Here is an 18,053-nt window from a genome sequence, read left to right as displayed (position 1 = left end):
GGAGTGATTAAGGAGGATAAAGAGGTAGCTGAGAGGTTGAACACGTTCTTCACGTCGGTTTTCACGAGCGAAGACACATCTAATATACCGGACTCAGAGGAACTCATGAGTGGGGAACAGGCCGAAAAATTGGAGCACATAGAGGTAAGTAAGGAGGATGTCCTCAAACAGATAGACAGGTTAAAATGCGGTAAATCTCCGGGCCCGGATGGGATCCACCCAAGGGTTCTGAAGGAACTAAGACAAGAAATAGCGGGCACAATCCAGCATGTTTTCAACCTATCCTTGAAAACTGGTGAGGTACCAGAGGACTGGAAATTGGCGAAAGTCACACCTATCTTCAAGAAGGGATCGAGGGGTGACCCCGGGAACTACAGGCCGGTGAGCCTGACTTCAATTATAGGGAAGATGGTGGAAGCTATGATCAAGGACGGCATTTGCGAGCACATCGAGAGGAATGGCCTACTGAGAACAAGCCAGCACGGATTCTGTAAGGGAAGGTCGTGCCTAACGAACCTTCTGTACTTCTTTGAGGGAATAAGCAGTCGGGTGGACAATGGGGAACCCATAGACATCATTTACCTCGATTTTCAAAAGGCTTTCGACAAGGTGCCACATGAAAAGCTGCTTAGGAAGCTGTGGAACCACGGGGTGGGAGGGGATGTGCACAGATGGATCAAGCACTGGTTGTCGGGTAGACTGCAGAGGGTCGGAGTGAAGGGCCAATATTCTGACTGGCGGGGAGTCACAAGCGGTGTGCCACAGGGATCGGTGCTGGGGACGTTACTCTTCAACATATTTATCAATGACCTGGAAAAGGAGGCAAAGTGCGAGGTTATGTTCAAATATATTTTATTGAGCAATCATGAAAGACAACAGAATGTCACAACAAGAGCAAGACTAGCTCAAAAAAGTTTAAAGTATGCCCCCCAAATAGCCCCCCTCCCTACCACCCAACCCAAGCCACCCTCCCCCACCCAATCCCACCCCTGGGTCCTCCTTCCAATTACCAAAAGTACAGAAAGAATAAACTCCACACAAAAGTAAGCACAGAATTATCAGTACAAAAGGCCTCAATTGAGTATCCGGCTACGAGCCAGAGGGGTCAAAGTAGTCCAGAAGGGTTCCCAAGTAGCCTGGAAAATGCGGCCCTGACGAGAGGACAAATCAGTCACATCCCGTCGCTCCCACATCAAGAGAGCAATCATGCGGCTCCTCCAAAGGGAATAGTCCGGAGCTTCAACTTCCAGCCATTTCAGCAAGATGCATTTCAAAGCAATCAGGATAGACCACTTGAGGAAAGCTGCAACCCCTTTGGAACGTGGAAAGTAGTGAGGAATAGTCCCAAACAAAAGCAAAGGGGAACTACGGATGTTAACATGCCAAAGAGTCTCAACAAAAGCAAAGATAGCTGTCCAAAAATGCTGTACCTGAGGACAAGTCCAAAACATGTGTCCCAAACTGGCTTCCGGAGCCTGACAACGAAGGCAGACAGCGGTTAAACGAAAATGAGCCAAATAAGCTCTTTTAGGAGAGATAAATAAACGAAAAATCAACTTAAAATGTTGCTCCCAAAAGGTGGTATATTTTCGAAATGCTGGCAGACGTCGGACAGCCTGCAGGAGTATGTCCGAAGGCAAGTCTACAGCAAGATCGCAAGACCAAGCATCTCGCAGCCGAGAATGGTCAAACAAAGGGCATTCATCTTTCAAGTGGCGATGATGGAACCTGAGAGGGACCGGCTCCTGCGAACCAATGGTAAAGGCCGTAGACAACGACTCCTGGCACGAGGCTTGTAAGGAACTAGGAGGTAAGGAAGAGATGTAATGATGGATTTGCATGTAAGCAAAAAAATCGGAAGGGGGAATATCAAATTCTGTTCGCAATTGAGCAAAAGATTTAGGTGTACCATCATCATTAACCAAATGAAATAGATAGTGAATGCCCTTTGCTTCCCACCGAACAAAGCTCGGCCCATCAATCCCAGGCAGAAAAGAACCATTAAAGCGAAGAGGTAGAAAGGGAGAGACAGAGGAAGAAAGAGTGTGAAATTTACAGACCCAACGCCAAACCTTCTTCAAGGGTCGATGCAATACTTTCATAGAAAGAGATTCAGGTAGAAGAGAAGGGACAGAATGCAGATAGGCACTAAAGTGAGCAGAAGAAAAACAAGAAAGTTCTAGAGAAGTGTTAGTGAAAGCTGAAGTACCCCGAAAGAGGTCATTAATATGTCGCATGCCACAACCAATCGTCAAATAACGAAGATTTAATAAGCCCAAACCCCCTCTATACCAGGGAGTCGCCGCCCTCTTATAAGATAAACGAGGTCTCTTACCCGCCCAAAGAAATTTTTGCACCAGGCGCTCTATTCTACGCTCATCTTGGTAAGTCAAATAAAGGGGAAGGACTTGAAACACATAAAGCCAACAGGGAACCAAGAGCATGTTATATAAGTGTACCCGGCCCAAGAGCGAGAAAGGAAGAGATTCCCAGAGGTGCAACTTATTGTGTAAAGCTTGAAACAGCGGCGTGACATTTAACCTGTACAAATCAGCTAAATCTAACGGAATCGTAACCCCTAGATACCTTAAGGCGGCACCAGCCCAACGGAGAGGAAACGCGCCCCTCCAGGAAGTGCGCAAATCCGGCGGAAAAGGCAAGGCCATGGATTTATCCAAATTAAGAGACAGCCCGGAATAAAACCCAAACTCAGAAATGAGATCCAGAGCTGCCGGGAGAGAATCTTCCGGGTGGGTGAGAATGAGGAACAGATCATCCGCATACGCCAGAGTCTTAAGTTCCAAATCGCCAACCGAGAGACCTCGAACCTCCGCGAATCCCCGAAGAGTGCATAACAAGGGTTCCAAAGAAAGAAGAAACAGAAGAGGGGAAAGAGGGCAACCCTGTCGGGTCCCACGAAGAATAGGGAAAGAATCCGAGCGGGTCCCATTAACCAGCAAAGAGGCATGCGGATTAGAGTAAAGGGAACGTATCGCATCTAAAAAGAATCCCCCGAGCCCCACATACTCCAAGGTACGAAACATAAACGACCAATGAATACTATCAAACGCCTTGGAGGCATCTAGGCTAACAAATAAGGTCGGAATTTGGCGAGATTGGCACTGGGCAAGAGCAAGAAGGACCTTACGGACATTGTGTACAGACTGACGGCCCCTAACAAAGCCAACCTGATCCTCATGTATAAGCAGTGGTAAGTGAGGAGCAAGACGATCAGCCAGCATACGTGCAAAGAGCTTGAGGTCAACGTTTATTAAAGAAATGGGGCGGTAGGACCCCGGCAAGTCCGCTTCTTTACCCGGCTTCAAGAGTAAGGTAATAAGTGCCTCATTCGCAAAGCGCGGAAACGAACCCCGGGCAACAGCTTCATTAAAATATGCCAACAAGGGTCCAGAAAGAGAAGGAGAAAGGATCCGATAGAAATCACCTGAGAACCCATCAGGGCCAGGCGCCCGATCAGAACGAAGTGATTTAATAGCTGATTCCAATTCAGCTGCCCGGAATGGACTATTAAGCGAAGAAATCAAGGACTCCGACAAACGAGGGAGCCCAGAAGAGTGAAGATAGTCTGTCACCATCTCCAAAGAAGCATCTTCCGGAGCGTCATATAACTGACGAAAAAAATCAAATAAAACCCCGGAGACTGCAGAAGTCTGGGACACCACTCCACCACCCTCGGTCCGTAAAGTCAAAATTGGTTTCCTCCCAGTCTTAGCGTTAACCAAACGAGCCATGAGGCGGCCAGGTTTATTCCCATAACGATGAAAACGATGCTGGTAAAAAGCTTTACATTTTTGGAAACGGGAATGAAGGAGGGAGTTCAAGGCCACCTGGGTAGACAGATAACAGTCACGAGTCTCTTGGGAAGGGTGAAGAGAAAAGGACCGCTTCGCCAAGCGCAAGGCCCGTTCGAGAGTAACAATCCCCTGATTAATACGCTTGGAACGGGCACACAAAAAAGAGATGATATGGCCTCGAATCACCGTCTTCCCAGCCTCCCAGAACAAAATAGGATCATCCAAATGGGAAGCATTATTCTCGGAATAGTCATCCCATTGGGCCTGCAAAAAGGTACGAAATTCTGTGTCCTGTGCAAGATAAAAGGGAAACCGCCAGAACGACGCTCGAAGGTATGAAGAATCCAAGAAAACATCTATCCATATAGGGGCATGATCCGATATAGACAGAGGTCCGATCTCAGCCGATTGAACGGAAGGAAACAAAGAGGAAGACAAGAAAATATAATCCAAGCGAGACCAAGAGCCATGGGCACGAGAAAGATGAGTGTAATCACGGACTTCCGGATGTAGGAGGCGCCAAGGGTCTACAACCGAAAGAGAGTCACAAAAATCCGACAGAAGGTGACCCTTAGAACCCAAGGAAGAAACAGGAGATCCGGATTTATCCTGATCAGGAGCCATGACCAAGTTAAAATCACCCAGAAGAAATAGAGGATCACCAGGGAAACGAGAACAAAGTTGGAGCAACCGCTGCAAGAAGGCTGATTCACCAGAATTGGGGCCGTAGACCACTAACAAAAGATACGAGCGCCCACCCAAGGTAAGACGTAAGAGCAGGGATCTGCCATCAGGCTCCTTATCCAGAACCTGGACACCAATGGGAGAAGACTTGCGGACCAACACAGCAATGCCCCCATGACGGCCCGATGAGGAAGCAAAATGCACCTCTCCCACCCAGGACCGACGCAACTTAAGATGTTCAGCATCGGTTAGTCTAGTTTCTTGAAGACATGCAATATCTGAATGATATCGCTGTAGAGCTGCCAGTATTTTAGATCTCTTAACAGGCGACGTAATCCCCCCTACGTTCCAAGATGTAAGTCTAAAAGGGGTACTCACAGCGGAAAGGCAGGAAAGAAGCAAGAAAAGAAAAAGGAATTCAAAAGAACACTACCCCAAGGGCCCAGCCCCCCCCAGAGTAGCAGTGACCACCAAAGAAAAACAAGGCAACACATATGAAGCAAAGGAGCACAGCAAAATTGAGGCAAACCCTGTGAAGGAGGACCCCCCACCCCCAAATACCAAGCCCCACCCTCCCCAACCCACCCCCCGGTCCCCAAACCCCCCCCACCCCCCAGAAACAAACCCTCCAAGAACCCTTCCAGAAAGAAACCCTCGTCCCACACTCGTGGAACAAAGATAGAGTCACAAAGATGTAGGTAGGGCCCCAAATCCCTCAAACCCATCCCTATCATAGACAAGCAGAACATCCCATCCATCCAGCACATACTCCAAAGGAGCCAGAGGAGAGCAAATCAAGAAACAAAAGAACCCCCAAACCCAGGGAGTAACACAGTCCAATGCCAGCTGGCCTAAAGGAGCACCAAGAAGCTGCCCAAGGGGCGTGCAATCCAAACAATCAGAATACGGTCAACCCCACTGGCACAATGCTAAAGTGAACAAACATCAACCCCCAGGCACACAAACACTCCCCCCCAGCACACATACCCAGCAATACTCTCACTTGTCCACCCCAAACAAAGTAAGCTCCCACAAACAGACGTCTATCCCCCCAAAAGAAACAGACCCCCAACTCAGGCAGGAAACCAACTCCCCCTCATTCACACAATACCCAGTTACCCTTTAAACACATCCACACCTACCAAGGACACCTAAAAATGCCCTAAACAGAAACAGGAAAAGTACAAAACAGCAAATCCAGGCACACACCTCCAGAGTGACCAGGTGCAGTAAAAGCAAAAAATACAACAAGAATGGGCTAAAAACCAGCCCAAACTCTGGGCGCCAAAGAACAGTCAAAGTCCAAGAGGCCAAAAGGCCAAAAGGAAGCAATCTGGAACAATGCCCAAGGGGCTAACAAGAGCTCCAACAGAGGAAAGCCACTCAAATGTGGGAGAATAGCACCAATCAACCAGTCTGCTGCAGAACTCAGGTGGCCGAAGAGGGTCCCGCTTCTCCCGGTAGAGAATCCAGGTAGTGCTGTGCCTCCTCTGCGGTAGCATAAACCTTCCATCCTGTAGAAGTCCAAACTTTTAATTGCGCCGGGTAGAGGAGTTGAAATCGATGCTTCCGATCAAACAAAGCTGAGCACACTCGGGAGAAGCGCCGCCTGCGCTCCTGCAGCGCCGGAGAGTAATCTTGGAACAGGCGAACCGGTACTCCATCATACTGCAGCGTATTCCTCTTTTGCCGGTATTGCTTCATCAACTCAGCCTTCACGGCTGAGTTGTGGATCTTAAAGATGGTGACCCGAGCTCGATCACTGCCATCAAATCGCCGGCCCAGGCGGTGCGCCCGATCAAGTTGCAGAGGGCCCACACCAGCCGGGAGAGGGAACTCCGTCCGGAGCCAGGACTCCAAAGCAGCGAGCAGGCGGGACTCAGGAACCGTTTCCGGGAGGCCAATCATGCGCAAGTTGTCTCTTCTTGAGCGGTTTTCAAGATCTTCCAGCTTGTCCTCTTGCCGCTTTAATTGCGCCTGCATCGCCGCCAGATCCACAGAAGAAGCAGAGTGGGCATCCTCTACCTGTGAGACCCGGTGCTCCAGCTCGCCTGTGCGCCGCGTGGTCTCCCCCAAAAGAGTCTCCAACGATGTCAATTGACCAGATAATTGGTCAAAGCGGGAATCCAAGGCCCGCACGACCGAAGCAGACAGTGCAGCTATATGGGCCTCCGACAAGGGGAGCGCGGAACCGGAATCACCCGCCGCCATCTTGAGGTCCGGCCGCGCCGATCTGGTCTCCCTGTCTCTGGTAGAACGGCACGATTTGCTGCTCATGGCCGGGCTAGACACAAGGGGAGACCTGTCCATGCACTCCCCCGACCGGGCAGGTAAGATCCGAGCCTGGAAAATCACCGGAACAGGTTCAAAGGGACCCGGGGCCCCGGAGCACGAGCAAGGCACGTCCCGCTCGGCTCAGCACATCACGTGACCTCCAAAGTGCGAGGTTATAAAATTTGCAGACGATACCAAACTGTGCGGCAGAGTTAGGTCCAGGGAGGAGTGTGAGGACCTGCAAAGGGACCTGGACAAGCTGGAAGACTGGGCAAACAAATGGCAAATGCGCTTTAACATGGAAAAATGCAAGGTCATGCATATAGGGAAAAAGAACCCGTTGTTCAACTACAAATTGGGGGGGGCACTGTTGGGAGACAGCAGACTTGAGAGAGACTTGGGTGTGCTGATGGATGCATCACTGAAGCCATCTGCACAGTGCGCAGCAGCCTCAAAAAAAGCCAACAGGATGCTGGGCATCATAAAGAGGGGCATAACAACCAGGACGCGGGAAGTCATCATGCCATTGTATCGAGCAATGGTGCGTCCACATCTGGAATACTGCGTTCAGTATTGGTCGCCGCACCTCAAGAAGGACATGGCGGTACTTGAGAGAGTCCAAAGGAGAGCAACAAAACTGGTAAAAGGGCTGGAACACTGCCCATACGCCGAGAGGTTGGATAGGCTGGGGCTCTTCTCTCTGGAAAAAAGGAGGCTCAGGGGAGATATGATAGAGACCTTCAAGATCATGAGGGGCATAGAGAGGGTGGATAGGGACAGATTCTTCAGACTGAAGGGGACAACAAGTACGAGGGGGCATTCGGAGAAACTGAAGGGAGATAGGTTCAAAACAAATGCAAGGAAGTTTTTTTTCACCCAAAGGGTCGTGGACACTTGGAATGCGCTACCGGAGGAAGTGATCAGGCAGAGTACGGTACAGGGATTCAAACAGGGATTGGACGGATTCCTGAGGGATAAAGGGATCGTGGGCTACTGAGGGAGGAGCTGGGATGTAACACAAGTATAGAAAGCTAACCAGGTAATAAGTATAGAAACCCAACCAGGTCGTGCATGTGCAAGACCGGAGGGTTAGAACTTCGATGGGAAGATAGGACTTCAATGAGAAACCAAGGTGGCAAGGGAGACCCTTCTGGTGATTCAGACAGGTCGTGACCTGTTTGGACCGCCGCGGGAGCGGACTGCCGGGCAGGATGGACCTATGGTCTGACCCGGCGGAGGCACTGCTTATGTTTTTATGTTCTTATATATATTAAAAAATGTTTTGACAAATGGGAGACTGTGGGAACTTGTATAGTATTAGTGCTGGTTGTACTTAGGTGGGGATCTACCTTGTTTTTATGTTCCTATTGGCATTGGTTTTATTTAATGGTAGTTGATTAAGAGCAGAACAGATTTGGTTTCATTGGGGAGTTCCTTGTGCCCCTCCTCTTTTTTTTCCTGTTGTAGTGTCTGTCAACTGATTTGGTACGAACTGAGGAGCAGAGCACAGTGCAGAGATAGGGGAGGTGAAGTCAAAAAATGTATATTACACCTTCTATACAAACTCGCTAGTAGAGACGAATAACCCACTAGTTCAAGACTCATATGCCTTTCTAGCAGAACGATTATCGAGGTAAGAACCTAATCTTCCCTTGGAAGACTAATCAATAATTCCCTACTTACCAATTCCATCCCACTCATGATTTTATAGACTAATATCATATCCCCTTTCAGTCTTCTCTTCAAGCTTTGATAAAAAGATTAGGGTTATTTTCTTCACATGGAAGCTGTTCTATTCCCGTTATCTCTACATTTTCTAATTCCTTTATATCATTTTTGAGGTGAAATGTCCAGACCTGCAGACAGTACTCAACATATGGTCACACCATGAATCAATATGGAGCAGTTACTCCAAAAGGAATCTTCTGGTACTTCCCTTCCGGATTCTATATGCAAGGTGTCTAATCAATTCCCGCAATCCGGGACTTGCAGAAATCCATACTTTTCTCACCATATGCTCCTACTACTACTGAGAGATAGAGACAGAACCCCCAGCAGTTTCAATTTCTGCAAGCGATCTATGCAGAAGTCTTTTGCTCTGCTCTACATCTTTCTATTATTTTTTGTGATTAAAAGTTCATTTTCGGTGACTTAGGTGCCGTGAGATCCCTTGTGGTGGTCTTCTGCTAAAGGAAAGGAAGCAGTTCCACGGAACTGGGTTGTTGCTTCATAGAGAAACTTCATTGGACCTGAGAAGCCACCCTGTTGTGTATCACCTATTTCGGACTTGGGACCTTGTCAGAAGTTTAAGCACAGGCTAGGTGTGTCCTGAGTAATTGTCTCTCGGTGTTTCAGGCTGCGTTTCCCACCCTAGGTCATGTGGAGAGGTTCCAAGGGGGCGGAGGTTTAAGTCGGGGTTTGTCCAACTGGCAGTCCAAAGATCTTGAAGTTTTATCCTTTTGGAGCTTTTCTGAGGTAGAAAATCCAGTTTTTCCATTCAGCTGAGGTGTAAATTGCTGGCAGGCAAGGCACTTCAGTGACTGAGTACACCTCCATTATTTCCTATCAGATCATTGGGATTGGTCTGTAAAACTCGTTTTTAACGGTTTGTAAGGGTAGGGTTCAAGTCTCCCATCTCCCCAAATTGCTATTTTTTTATTTTTGAAACTTGTTTATTTTTGCCATTTTTGGTGTGAATTCGCTGGATTTTTATCGATCTTTTTTTCTAAGCTTAATTTCTGCTTCAAAACCCATTGATTTTGCTTAAAATTGGTAGAGATGGACTCCTTAGCCCCTAATCTGCCGGATTGCCAGTGCATGAGTGCCCATATACCATATGCCGCAGTGTGCTGAGGGAGGGGACAGAAGCTTCGGGCCTCACCTCCTTCATGTCCTTAAGGGCTGGGGAGCTGGCATGGGTCTGGAATCTGGGAAGGAATATCTCCTGATGTCCATTTTGGATGATGCTGCCAAGCACCTGCACACTGAGTCAGGGGACTCCTCCTGAGCAGGGTCAACAACTCAGCAAGACCTAGTTGCTCTCCCAGGGTGTGCTTTTTCTCTGAAGTATGTTGAGCTCTTGTGGACCATATTTCATGGACCAAGCTCTTTTGACGTGGCAGGTAAGCGTGTTTCCTTCTTCAAAACAGGTCTTTCCATTGCTGGAAATCCTTCTGTGGGGATCCTCAATGCCAGCTACTACAGATCTGGATTGCCTTAACTTGCACATTGATATTATGCCTATTCAGTCTCCTGACACTGCTTCCATCTTGGATGATGATGATACCCATGGCGGGTCAATTCAGCGGGATATCTGAGTGAGTACCCTTCCATCCATACACTCCTCATATCTGTATCTGTCCACAATCTCATTACTGATGCCATGAAAGAACATAGCTTGGAGTCTCAACCCTCTATATCTCAGGTGATTCTGCCTCTAATGTGACTCTGAGCAGACTCCTTGACATACTTTGGAAGGGACTCATAATTTTTCATCCCTCCTACAGATTTCGTCAAGGCCCCTTGGGCTTTTCGTCCCAAAGATATTCCCAAGGATACCAACCACATTTCAATTCCAATTCTAGACATCCACAAGCATCGATCTCATTCCAGCACAGCGTCTAAAAGTCGCAATGATGCCAGAAGTCCGGGGGAAGCTCCCTCAGATCAGGAGGTGATCATTGTGGGGATTGCTCCATTCAAGGGAAATGGACTCCATCTCAGAAGCATTGGTCAATCAATTGTCTGGAACTTTGGGCCATACGTCTGTCGTTAATGACTCTACACCGAACACTGGAAGGTAAAGTGGTGCAAATATTTTCAGACAACGCTACAATGGTGGCATATTTGAATTGACAAGGGGGCATAAGAACCCCCCCCCCCCAGACCAGGAAGCTCAAATGCTGTTCAAATGAGTGGAGGTGCATCTTCTGGTTCTCTCTATGGCTCATGTGGCTGGGATCGAAAACATGCTAGTGAACTTCCTCAGTTGTCAGGTCCTGAATCCGGGAGAATGATCTCTCTTCCAAAGGGCATTCCTTCTTATAGTGCAGCACTGGGGCAAGCCACAGATGGACTTTATGGCTTCAGCCAAGAACTCGAAAGTCAGGTGCTTCTTCATTTGAAGGACTGAACCAGGAAGCTTGGGCCTAGACAGATTGGTTCAACCTTGGCCAGCTCATGAGCTCCTTTTCATGTTCCCTCTGTGGCCTCTGGTTGGTCAGGTCATCTGCAGGATAGCATCACATCCAGGATTGGTGTTCTTAGTAGCTCTGGACTGGCCTCGCCATCCGTGCTATGTGTATCTGGTCCGTCTTCAACAAGGCTGGAGGCTCAAGCTCCCTCTTTATCATAACCTACTCAGTCAGGGTCTGGTCCCAATGGAGAACCTATAGCGCTTTGGTCTTTTGGCATGGCTCTTGAGCTCTCAGCCTTGCTAAAGTGGGGATATTCTGATATGGTCATCTTGGCATTTTTGAAGTCCAAGAAACCCTCTACTATGGCTTCTTATGCCAAAGCATGGAAGGCTTTTCAGCAATGGTGTGCCAAAGACCAGGTAAAGCCAGTGAGGGCTCCTATTCCGGTAATTCTGGCTTTCCTTCAGGCAAGTTTAGATAAGGGTTTGGCGGTGGCCACCCTTAAAGTTCAAGTGGCAGATCTTTCATATTTTCACTCACACAGTGTTTCTAGTTTGCTGATGGCTCATCCACATGTGACCAGATTTCTCAGAGGGGCACTTCGCTTGCGTCATCCTTTGCATCAGCCTTTTCCTACGTGGAATCTTAATATTATTCTGCAGGGTCTTGTAGAACCCCCTTTTAAGCCACAGAAGGATACTATGCTCTTGGATCTAATGATCAAGACTGTCTTGCTACTGGCTATTGCCTCCACATGGCATATTTTGGAGCTTCAGGCTATTTCATGTAGAGAGCCCTTTCTACAGATAACAGACTCAGGAGTTGGTCTCTGTACTGTTCCTTCCTTTCTGCCGAAGGTGGTTTCTGATTTTCATGCCAACCAGGAAGTTTGTTTACCTGCTTTTTGCTCCACGGGGTCAGCGTGAAAGGATCAGATCTTGTGCAGATTGGACATGCAGAGAGTCCTCCTCCACTATTTGGAGAGAACTAATTATATTTGCCTTTTGGATCATCTCTTTTTCCTGGTGGTCCAGCCTCGTTGAAGTAGGCCAACATCTAAGACATCGTCCGTTGGATTCGTATGGCCATTTTGTCAACTTACATCACTTAAGGCAAGCAGCTGCTGGTTTCTCTCAAGACCCACTCGATTTGATGTGTTGCTGCAACGTGGGCCAAAGCTTGAGCAGTTCCTCCAGGCAAAATTTGCAGGGTGGCTACTTGGTCCTCTTTTCATACCTTTACCAGATTTTACCAAGTGGATGTGGCGTTTCGTTCTGATGCCACTTTTGGGTCTTTGGTGTTGAGGGCAGGCTGTCCTGTCCCTCCCTAGACATGCTATTACTTTGGTATGTCACCTTGCATATAGAATCCGGAAGGGACATACCAGAATGGAAGATTAGGTTCTTACCTTCAATAATCTTCTTTCTGGTAGTCCGTGGAGGATTCTATATGACCTTGCTTTCTCAGTATAGGCTCAGTTTTAATGAATCGCCTGCCTTTTCTTCTGTCTTGGTTTTTTCTCCTTACAGCCAGGCCGAAGTATCTTCCAGCCAGGAGATGGTCCTTGTGGGGGATTTCACTCTTTTGAGAGTACCATTGTTTCTGATGGCAGGTTTCCAGTGGGTGCTCGTTGCACACAGCAGATTAGTTCTACATTGTTCCTAACTGTTTTCTGTGTTGCCTGTTGTCTGTTTATTAATTATGTTCTTATTTTCTTTTAGAGCAAAACAGACCAGACCTTACTTATGTTTCCAGAGTGATTTCCCCATGTCTCCTACATTGTTGTTGCATTGTTCCAGTGTGGTTGCTAGACTTTTTGACATAACAGCAAGGGGCCCTGTCTCTTAGTAGTAGGAGGAGCACAAGGTGAGAAAAGTGTGGATTTCTGCAAGTCCCGGATCGTGTGAATGGATTGGACACCTTTTGTATAGAATCCTCCAGGACTACCAGAAATAAGATTATCAAAGATAAGAACCTAATCTTCTAATAAACCCCAACAATCTATTTTTCTTTTAGACCAGGTCACAATGAGACAAGAATTTCAGCCTATTCACAATGATTTCCTGAGCAATGACAGCTAATATGGAATATAGAAAATTGGTACCTATAGTCATGATTATTTTTCTATATGTGCATTATTTTCTACTTGCTCACATTAAGGGGGGAAGTTATCAAAGTGAGCTATTGTTAAAATGTTATTTTACTGGTAACCCCCAGTTATTAATAACTAGGTCTTATCCCAGAACAAGCAGGCAGCATATTCTCACATGTGGGTGATGTCATCCACAGAACTCCGATGCGAAGAGCTGCAAAAGTGCTATTGCATTTTAAGAACTTTAGAAAGTTCACGACTGACCGCACCGCGCATGTGCGAGTGCCTTCCCGCCCGACGTAAGTGTGCACCTCCTTAGTTCTCAGTTTTCTGTGGAGCTACAAAGTTGTGTATTAAACGTTCTCCGTTTGATTTTTGCCTTCCCGCTCGCAAAATTACTGTTCTTTCTTTCTTTTTACCTTTCTTAGTAAAAAAAAAAAAAGAACTTTATGTTCCTTTTATTTTTCTGTTTAGCCATTTTTGATGGTGGGGTCTTGCCTCCGCCCTCCGGGTGTGATTTGGCTGAGGCGGTGTTCACTCCCATGTCCGGCTCATTAACTGGCTTTAAAAAGTGTGGCAGGTGCCAGCGCACTATTTCTCTAACTGATCCCCACAAGTGGTGTGTCCAGTGCCTGAGCCCAGACCACCGCGTTGAATCTTGTTCACGCTGTTCTACACTCCAGAAGTGTTCAATTAAAAATCGTCTTCTTCAACAGAAATAACTTTTCGATATCATGGATGCATCACAGGTACCTTCGACACCGTCTAAACCAGTGGTCTCAAACTCTCAGCCCACAGGCCACATGCGGCCCACTAGGTACTATAGTTGTGCTGTCCGTACTAGTGCTGCCCGTTCTTTACAGCATCCACCGGCTTCTCCCGACCTCCCACTCTTATCTTCAGATAATTATCACAGCCTGCAGAGAGGATTGCTGGTGCTGTAGTGATCCTTGCAGGCTGCCGTCGTCATCAGTAGCATGTTCCCTCTGCCGCGATCCTTCCCCTGACATCAGAGAAGGGGTGGGACCGCGGCAGAGGGAAAGTGCTGCGGAGGCCGATGGCAGCCTGCAAGGATCGCCACAGCACCAGCGATCCTCTCTGAAGGCTGTGGTAATTAGCTGAAACTAAGATCGGGAGGCCCAGAGGGAAAGCTGGAGGATGCTGCAAAGATGGCGGGAGCATGCAGGTCTTCGGAGGGGCCAGGCCTTCATGGGGGGCAGACCTTCAGGGGAGGGGGCCCTGGTGTAGAAGTTCATGGAGGGAGGGAAGGGAGAAAGGGTACTGCTGGACAGGAAGAGCAGGGAAGGGAGAAAGGGGTACTGCTGGGCAGGGGGAGGAGGTAAGGGGTACTGCTGGACAGGGGGGAGGTAAAAGGAAGGGAGGAGGTGCTACTGGACCTGGAAGAAAGGGAGGGAAAGGAAATGTGCTACATAACTGGAGAAGAGGGTGAGATGGTACATGGGGAGAGAGCATGTTGGGTTGGGGGTAGAAAGTAAGGATGCCACTCGAGGGAAGAGACAAGGATAGAGAGAAAGCGTGCAGGAGGCAGAAAGTGTTGGATTCATGGAGAGGCGAGATGGATGGAGAGGACAGAAAGGAGGGAAGGAACAATGTTACACTGGTAAAGGGGGAGAGGGCAGAGAGTGAAAAGTTGGACTCATGGAGGGGGAGAGAGAGAGAGAGAGAGAGATATTGGTTGGGGGGAGGGAAGGAGGACCAGAGGAGAAGCATGCAGGAGGAAGAGAGAAAAAATGTTGGACTGGTGGAAAGGAGGGAGAAATGTTGGACTGGGAGGGGGGCCAGAAAGGAGGAAGGGAGATAGACTGCAGAGGGCAGAAAGGAGGAAGGGAAGGAGGGAAGGAGAGAGATGTCAGACCATGGAAATAGAGAAGGAAGGAGAGAGAGATAGGAAGGGAAGACGTGGAAAAGTAGATTTTGAGAAGAAAGCAGAAAAATGGAAATATTGAATGTTAAGTTAATGCCAAAGATGAATGCAAGGCAAGGCAACCCTGGAAACATAGTTAAAAGCACAGAAAAATAAAGTCACCAGACAACAAAGGTAGGGAAAATGATTTTATTTTCAATATAGTGATTGAAATGTGTCAGTTTTGAGTAAGAAAAGAGGGCTGCAGAAAAAATAGTTAATGTCTTATTAAAGAAATGACAATTTTGTATGAGGTAAAACTCTTTATAGTTTATAAATAAATAAATGTTTCCTGGCAGTAAAATTGGAGGCAGATTCTAAATATTCAGGAGACCATGGATATCAAACATCCTTCTAAGAAACTACTCAAGCTTCCTTTACATAGTATCCTAAAAGAAACTCTTCGTAAGAATTGGGACTTCCCTTTTTCTGTACCAGCTGCTCCCAGAAAGCTTGACTCTCAATATAGCATCATCCCTATTCCTATTTTCGATAAGCCTCAACTCTCTCACCAGTCTCTTTTAGTGGAGTCCACTCTTAAGAAATATGCTCCATCAACAATCTACGCTTCTGTCCCTCCAGGTCATAAAGGTTGATCAATGGATAGGTTTGGTAGACATCTCTACCAGAATTCCATGCTTACTAATAGAGTCATAAATTACAACTTTTATTTCATTTGCTATTTGAAGTAATGGGTCAAAACTATGCCAACTTACTTCAAATATCCGTCATCACATCGGAAATCAGAATTTCAGCACATGTTCCATACGTTTCAGCAGCTCAGGCAACACATGGTAGAGTCCTCTTACAATGCCTTCGAGCTCTCTTCTAGAGTATCTGCAATCTCAGTAGCCATGAGGAGGCTTGCATGGTTGAGTAGTGGACATGGATTCTAACCTTCAAGACCGGTTAGCTAATATTCCATGTCTAGGAGATTAACTTTTTGGGAACACCATTCAGAATGCAACTAGAAAGCTTTCAGAGCATGAAAATTCTTTTAATTTGCTGCTGAGGCCTAAGGCTAAGTCATCTGCCTCTAAACCTTACAAGCCCTCCTCCTCATACCAGAGGTGTTATACTCCAAAGTCTGCTTCTCTTTCCAGACCACAACAGAAAAAACAGCATCAGCAGCTTACCCCAAAATCCCAAACCTCGGCTGTTCCAAAGTCAATTCGGCCTTTTTGGCCGACTACTCAAGAGCATAATCTCAGTCAAGCTGTCTCTGTCTTTCCCTCTTCCCATTGGAGGTCACCTGCTTCATTACCATCCTCATTGGCAACTTATCACCTCCGATCTGTAGGTTCTCTGTATCATTCGAGAAGGTTATTCTCTTCATTACCTTAGCATTCCTTCAGATCATCCTCCAAGAGAGTTTCCTTCCAACCATCTTCAGTCCTCTCTTCTTCTCCAGAAAGTCGAATCTCTGCTCATTCTCAATTCTATCGAGAAGGTTCCTTTGGACCAGCAGAACACTGAGTTTTATTCCCGCTATTTCCTTGTCTCGAAGAAGACGGGAGGTCTTCGACCAATATTGGACCTCAGAGCTCTCAACAAATTTCTTGCCAAAGAAAAGTTTTGGATGGTGTCTCTGGCGACCCTATAGCCCCTTCTGGATCAAAACGATTGGTTATGCTCTCTGGATCTCAAGGAGGCTTACACTCACATTCTCATTCACCCAGCCTCTCACAAGTTTCTCAGATTTTGGGTGGGAAATCAGCATTACCAGTACAAGGTTCTACCTTTCGGCCTTGCATCATCTCCCAGAGTTTTCACCAAGTGCCTGGTGGTGGTAACAGCAGCCTTGCAAAATCACGGTTTCCAAGTTTTTCCATATCTAGACGATTGGCTCATCAAAGACCTCTTGTCTCAGGGGGGTTACTGTAGCGACACAACAAATTATACTAGTCCTACAAAATTTGGGATTCGAAATCAACTTCTCCAAATCTCGACTGCAGCCTTCTCAGACTCTAAAATGTATTGGAGCTCTTCTACATACTGTGCAGCTAAGAGCATTCCTTCCCCAGCAATGTCAGGATGCTCTCGTACTCCTTTGCCATCAAGTGTCCCTCCTTCCTTCACTCTCAGCAAGGCACATGATGGTTCTTCTAGGTCACATGGCCTCTACAGTTCACATGACTGCTTTTCATCAACCATTACCTGGAAAACTTTCTAAAGTTCTTAAAGTGCAACAGCTCTTTTGCAGCTGTCCACAACAAGACTCAGTGGATGACATCACCCACATGTGAGAATATCTGCCTTCTGTCTCTGGATAACACCTGCATAAAATGGGACTTGTGCTAAAATAGCACGAATTAGTGGTAAACTAGTATTTCGTAATGGTTTCTGACATTGCTAACTATGCCCCTAAATTCATCTGCCAGTTAGAAGTCCAGCCCCCAATCTCACTAGATCCTCCTGAAGCTCCTCACAAGTCTTCTCTTGATTTAAGAACTTTCAGTAGTTTTGTGTTTGCAAATTAATTATCTCACTCATTGTTCCCTTTTTCAAATCATTTATACAGCCTAAGTCCAATTACAGGCCTTGGGGTACTCCATTACTGAACTTTTTCCATTTAAAAAATTGACTAGTCCTATCCCCTGTTTTCTGTCTTTGAACCAATTTCCAGTCCACAGTAGGACACCGCTTCCTATCCAATGACATTTTAATTAATTTCCTGAGGACTCTTTCATGAGAAGCATTGTGAAGTACCTTTTGAAAATCCAGACATAATATGTTCTGTGTCCACCAGAAATGTTTGTAATATTTTTATTGATTTTTATGATAACTGCCAACAAGTTAAAACAGAAAAGCAAGTCCAATGACAAAGTAAAATCAGCCATTATGGAAAATGCTGTTAAGCCTTTCAGAGATTATGGCTAACAACACAGCAATATTGAGATTAATACATGAAAAAACCCCACCCACCCATAACCCACCCAAAAAATCAGGCATACAATCTGGCATAAAATCACACATTAAAGTAATAAAAGTCAGTCATTCATTCAGTAGATCAGGGGTGCCCACACTTTTTTGGCTTGCGAGCTACTTTTAAAATGACCAAGTCAAAATGATCTACCAACAATAAAATTTTAAGAAACACAAAGCGCACTGTCCCAGAGAAAATGTTA

General features: G+C 46.7%; 1 protein-coding gene across 6 annotated transcripts in view; it reads left to right on the top strand.

Annotated features, from left to right (window-relative positions):
* Positions 1-18,053, top strand: part of GMEB2 (glucocorticoid modulatory element binding protein 2) — a 134,477-nt gene that overhangs the window by 95,546 nt on the left and 20,878 nt on the right. For 4 of the 6 annotated variants that reach the window (XM_033963346.1, XM_033963348.1, XM_033963345.1 and 1 more), the window contains exon 8: positions 13,199-13,300. The exons of the other annotated variants lie outside the window; for them this stretch is intronic. In XM_033963346.1, the coding sequence (XP_033819237.1) occupies positions 13,199-13,300 (102 nt within the window). The remainder of the gene's footprint in view (positions 1-13,198; positions 13,301-18,053) is intronic. 6 annotated transcript variants of the gene reach the window in all.

Source organism: Geotrypetes seraphini, chromosome 11 (assembly GCF_902459505.1).
Source record: "Geotrypetes seraphini chromosome 11, aGeoSer1.1, whole genome shotgun sequence".
In the NCBI taxonomy this organism is placed as follows: Eukaryota; Metazoa; Chordata; class Amphibia; order Gymnophiona; family Dermophiidae; genus Geotrypetes; species Geotrypetes seraphini.
Note: the sequence above shows the minus strand (reverse complement) of the source record. Positions and strands in the feature narration are given on the sequence as shown.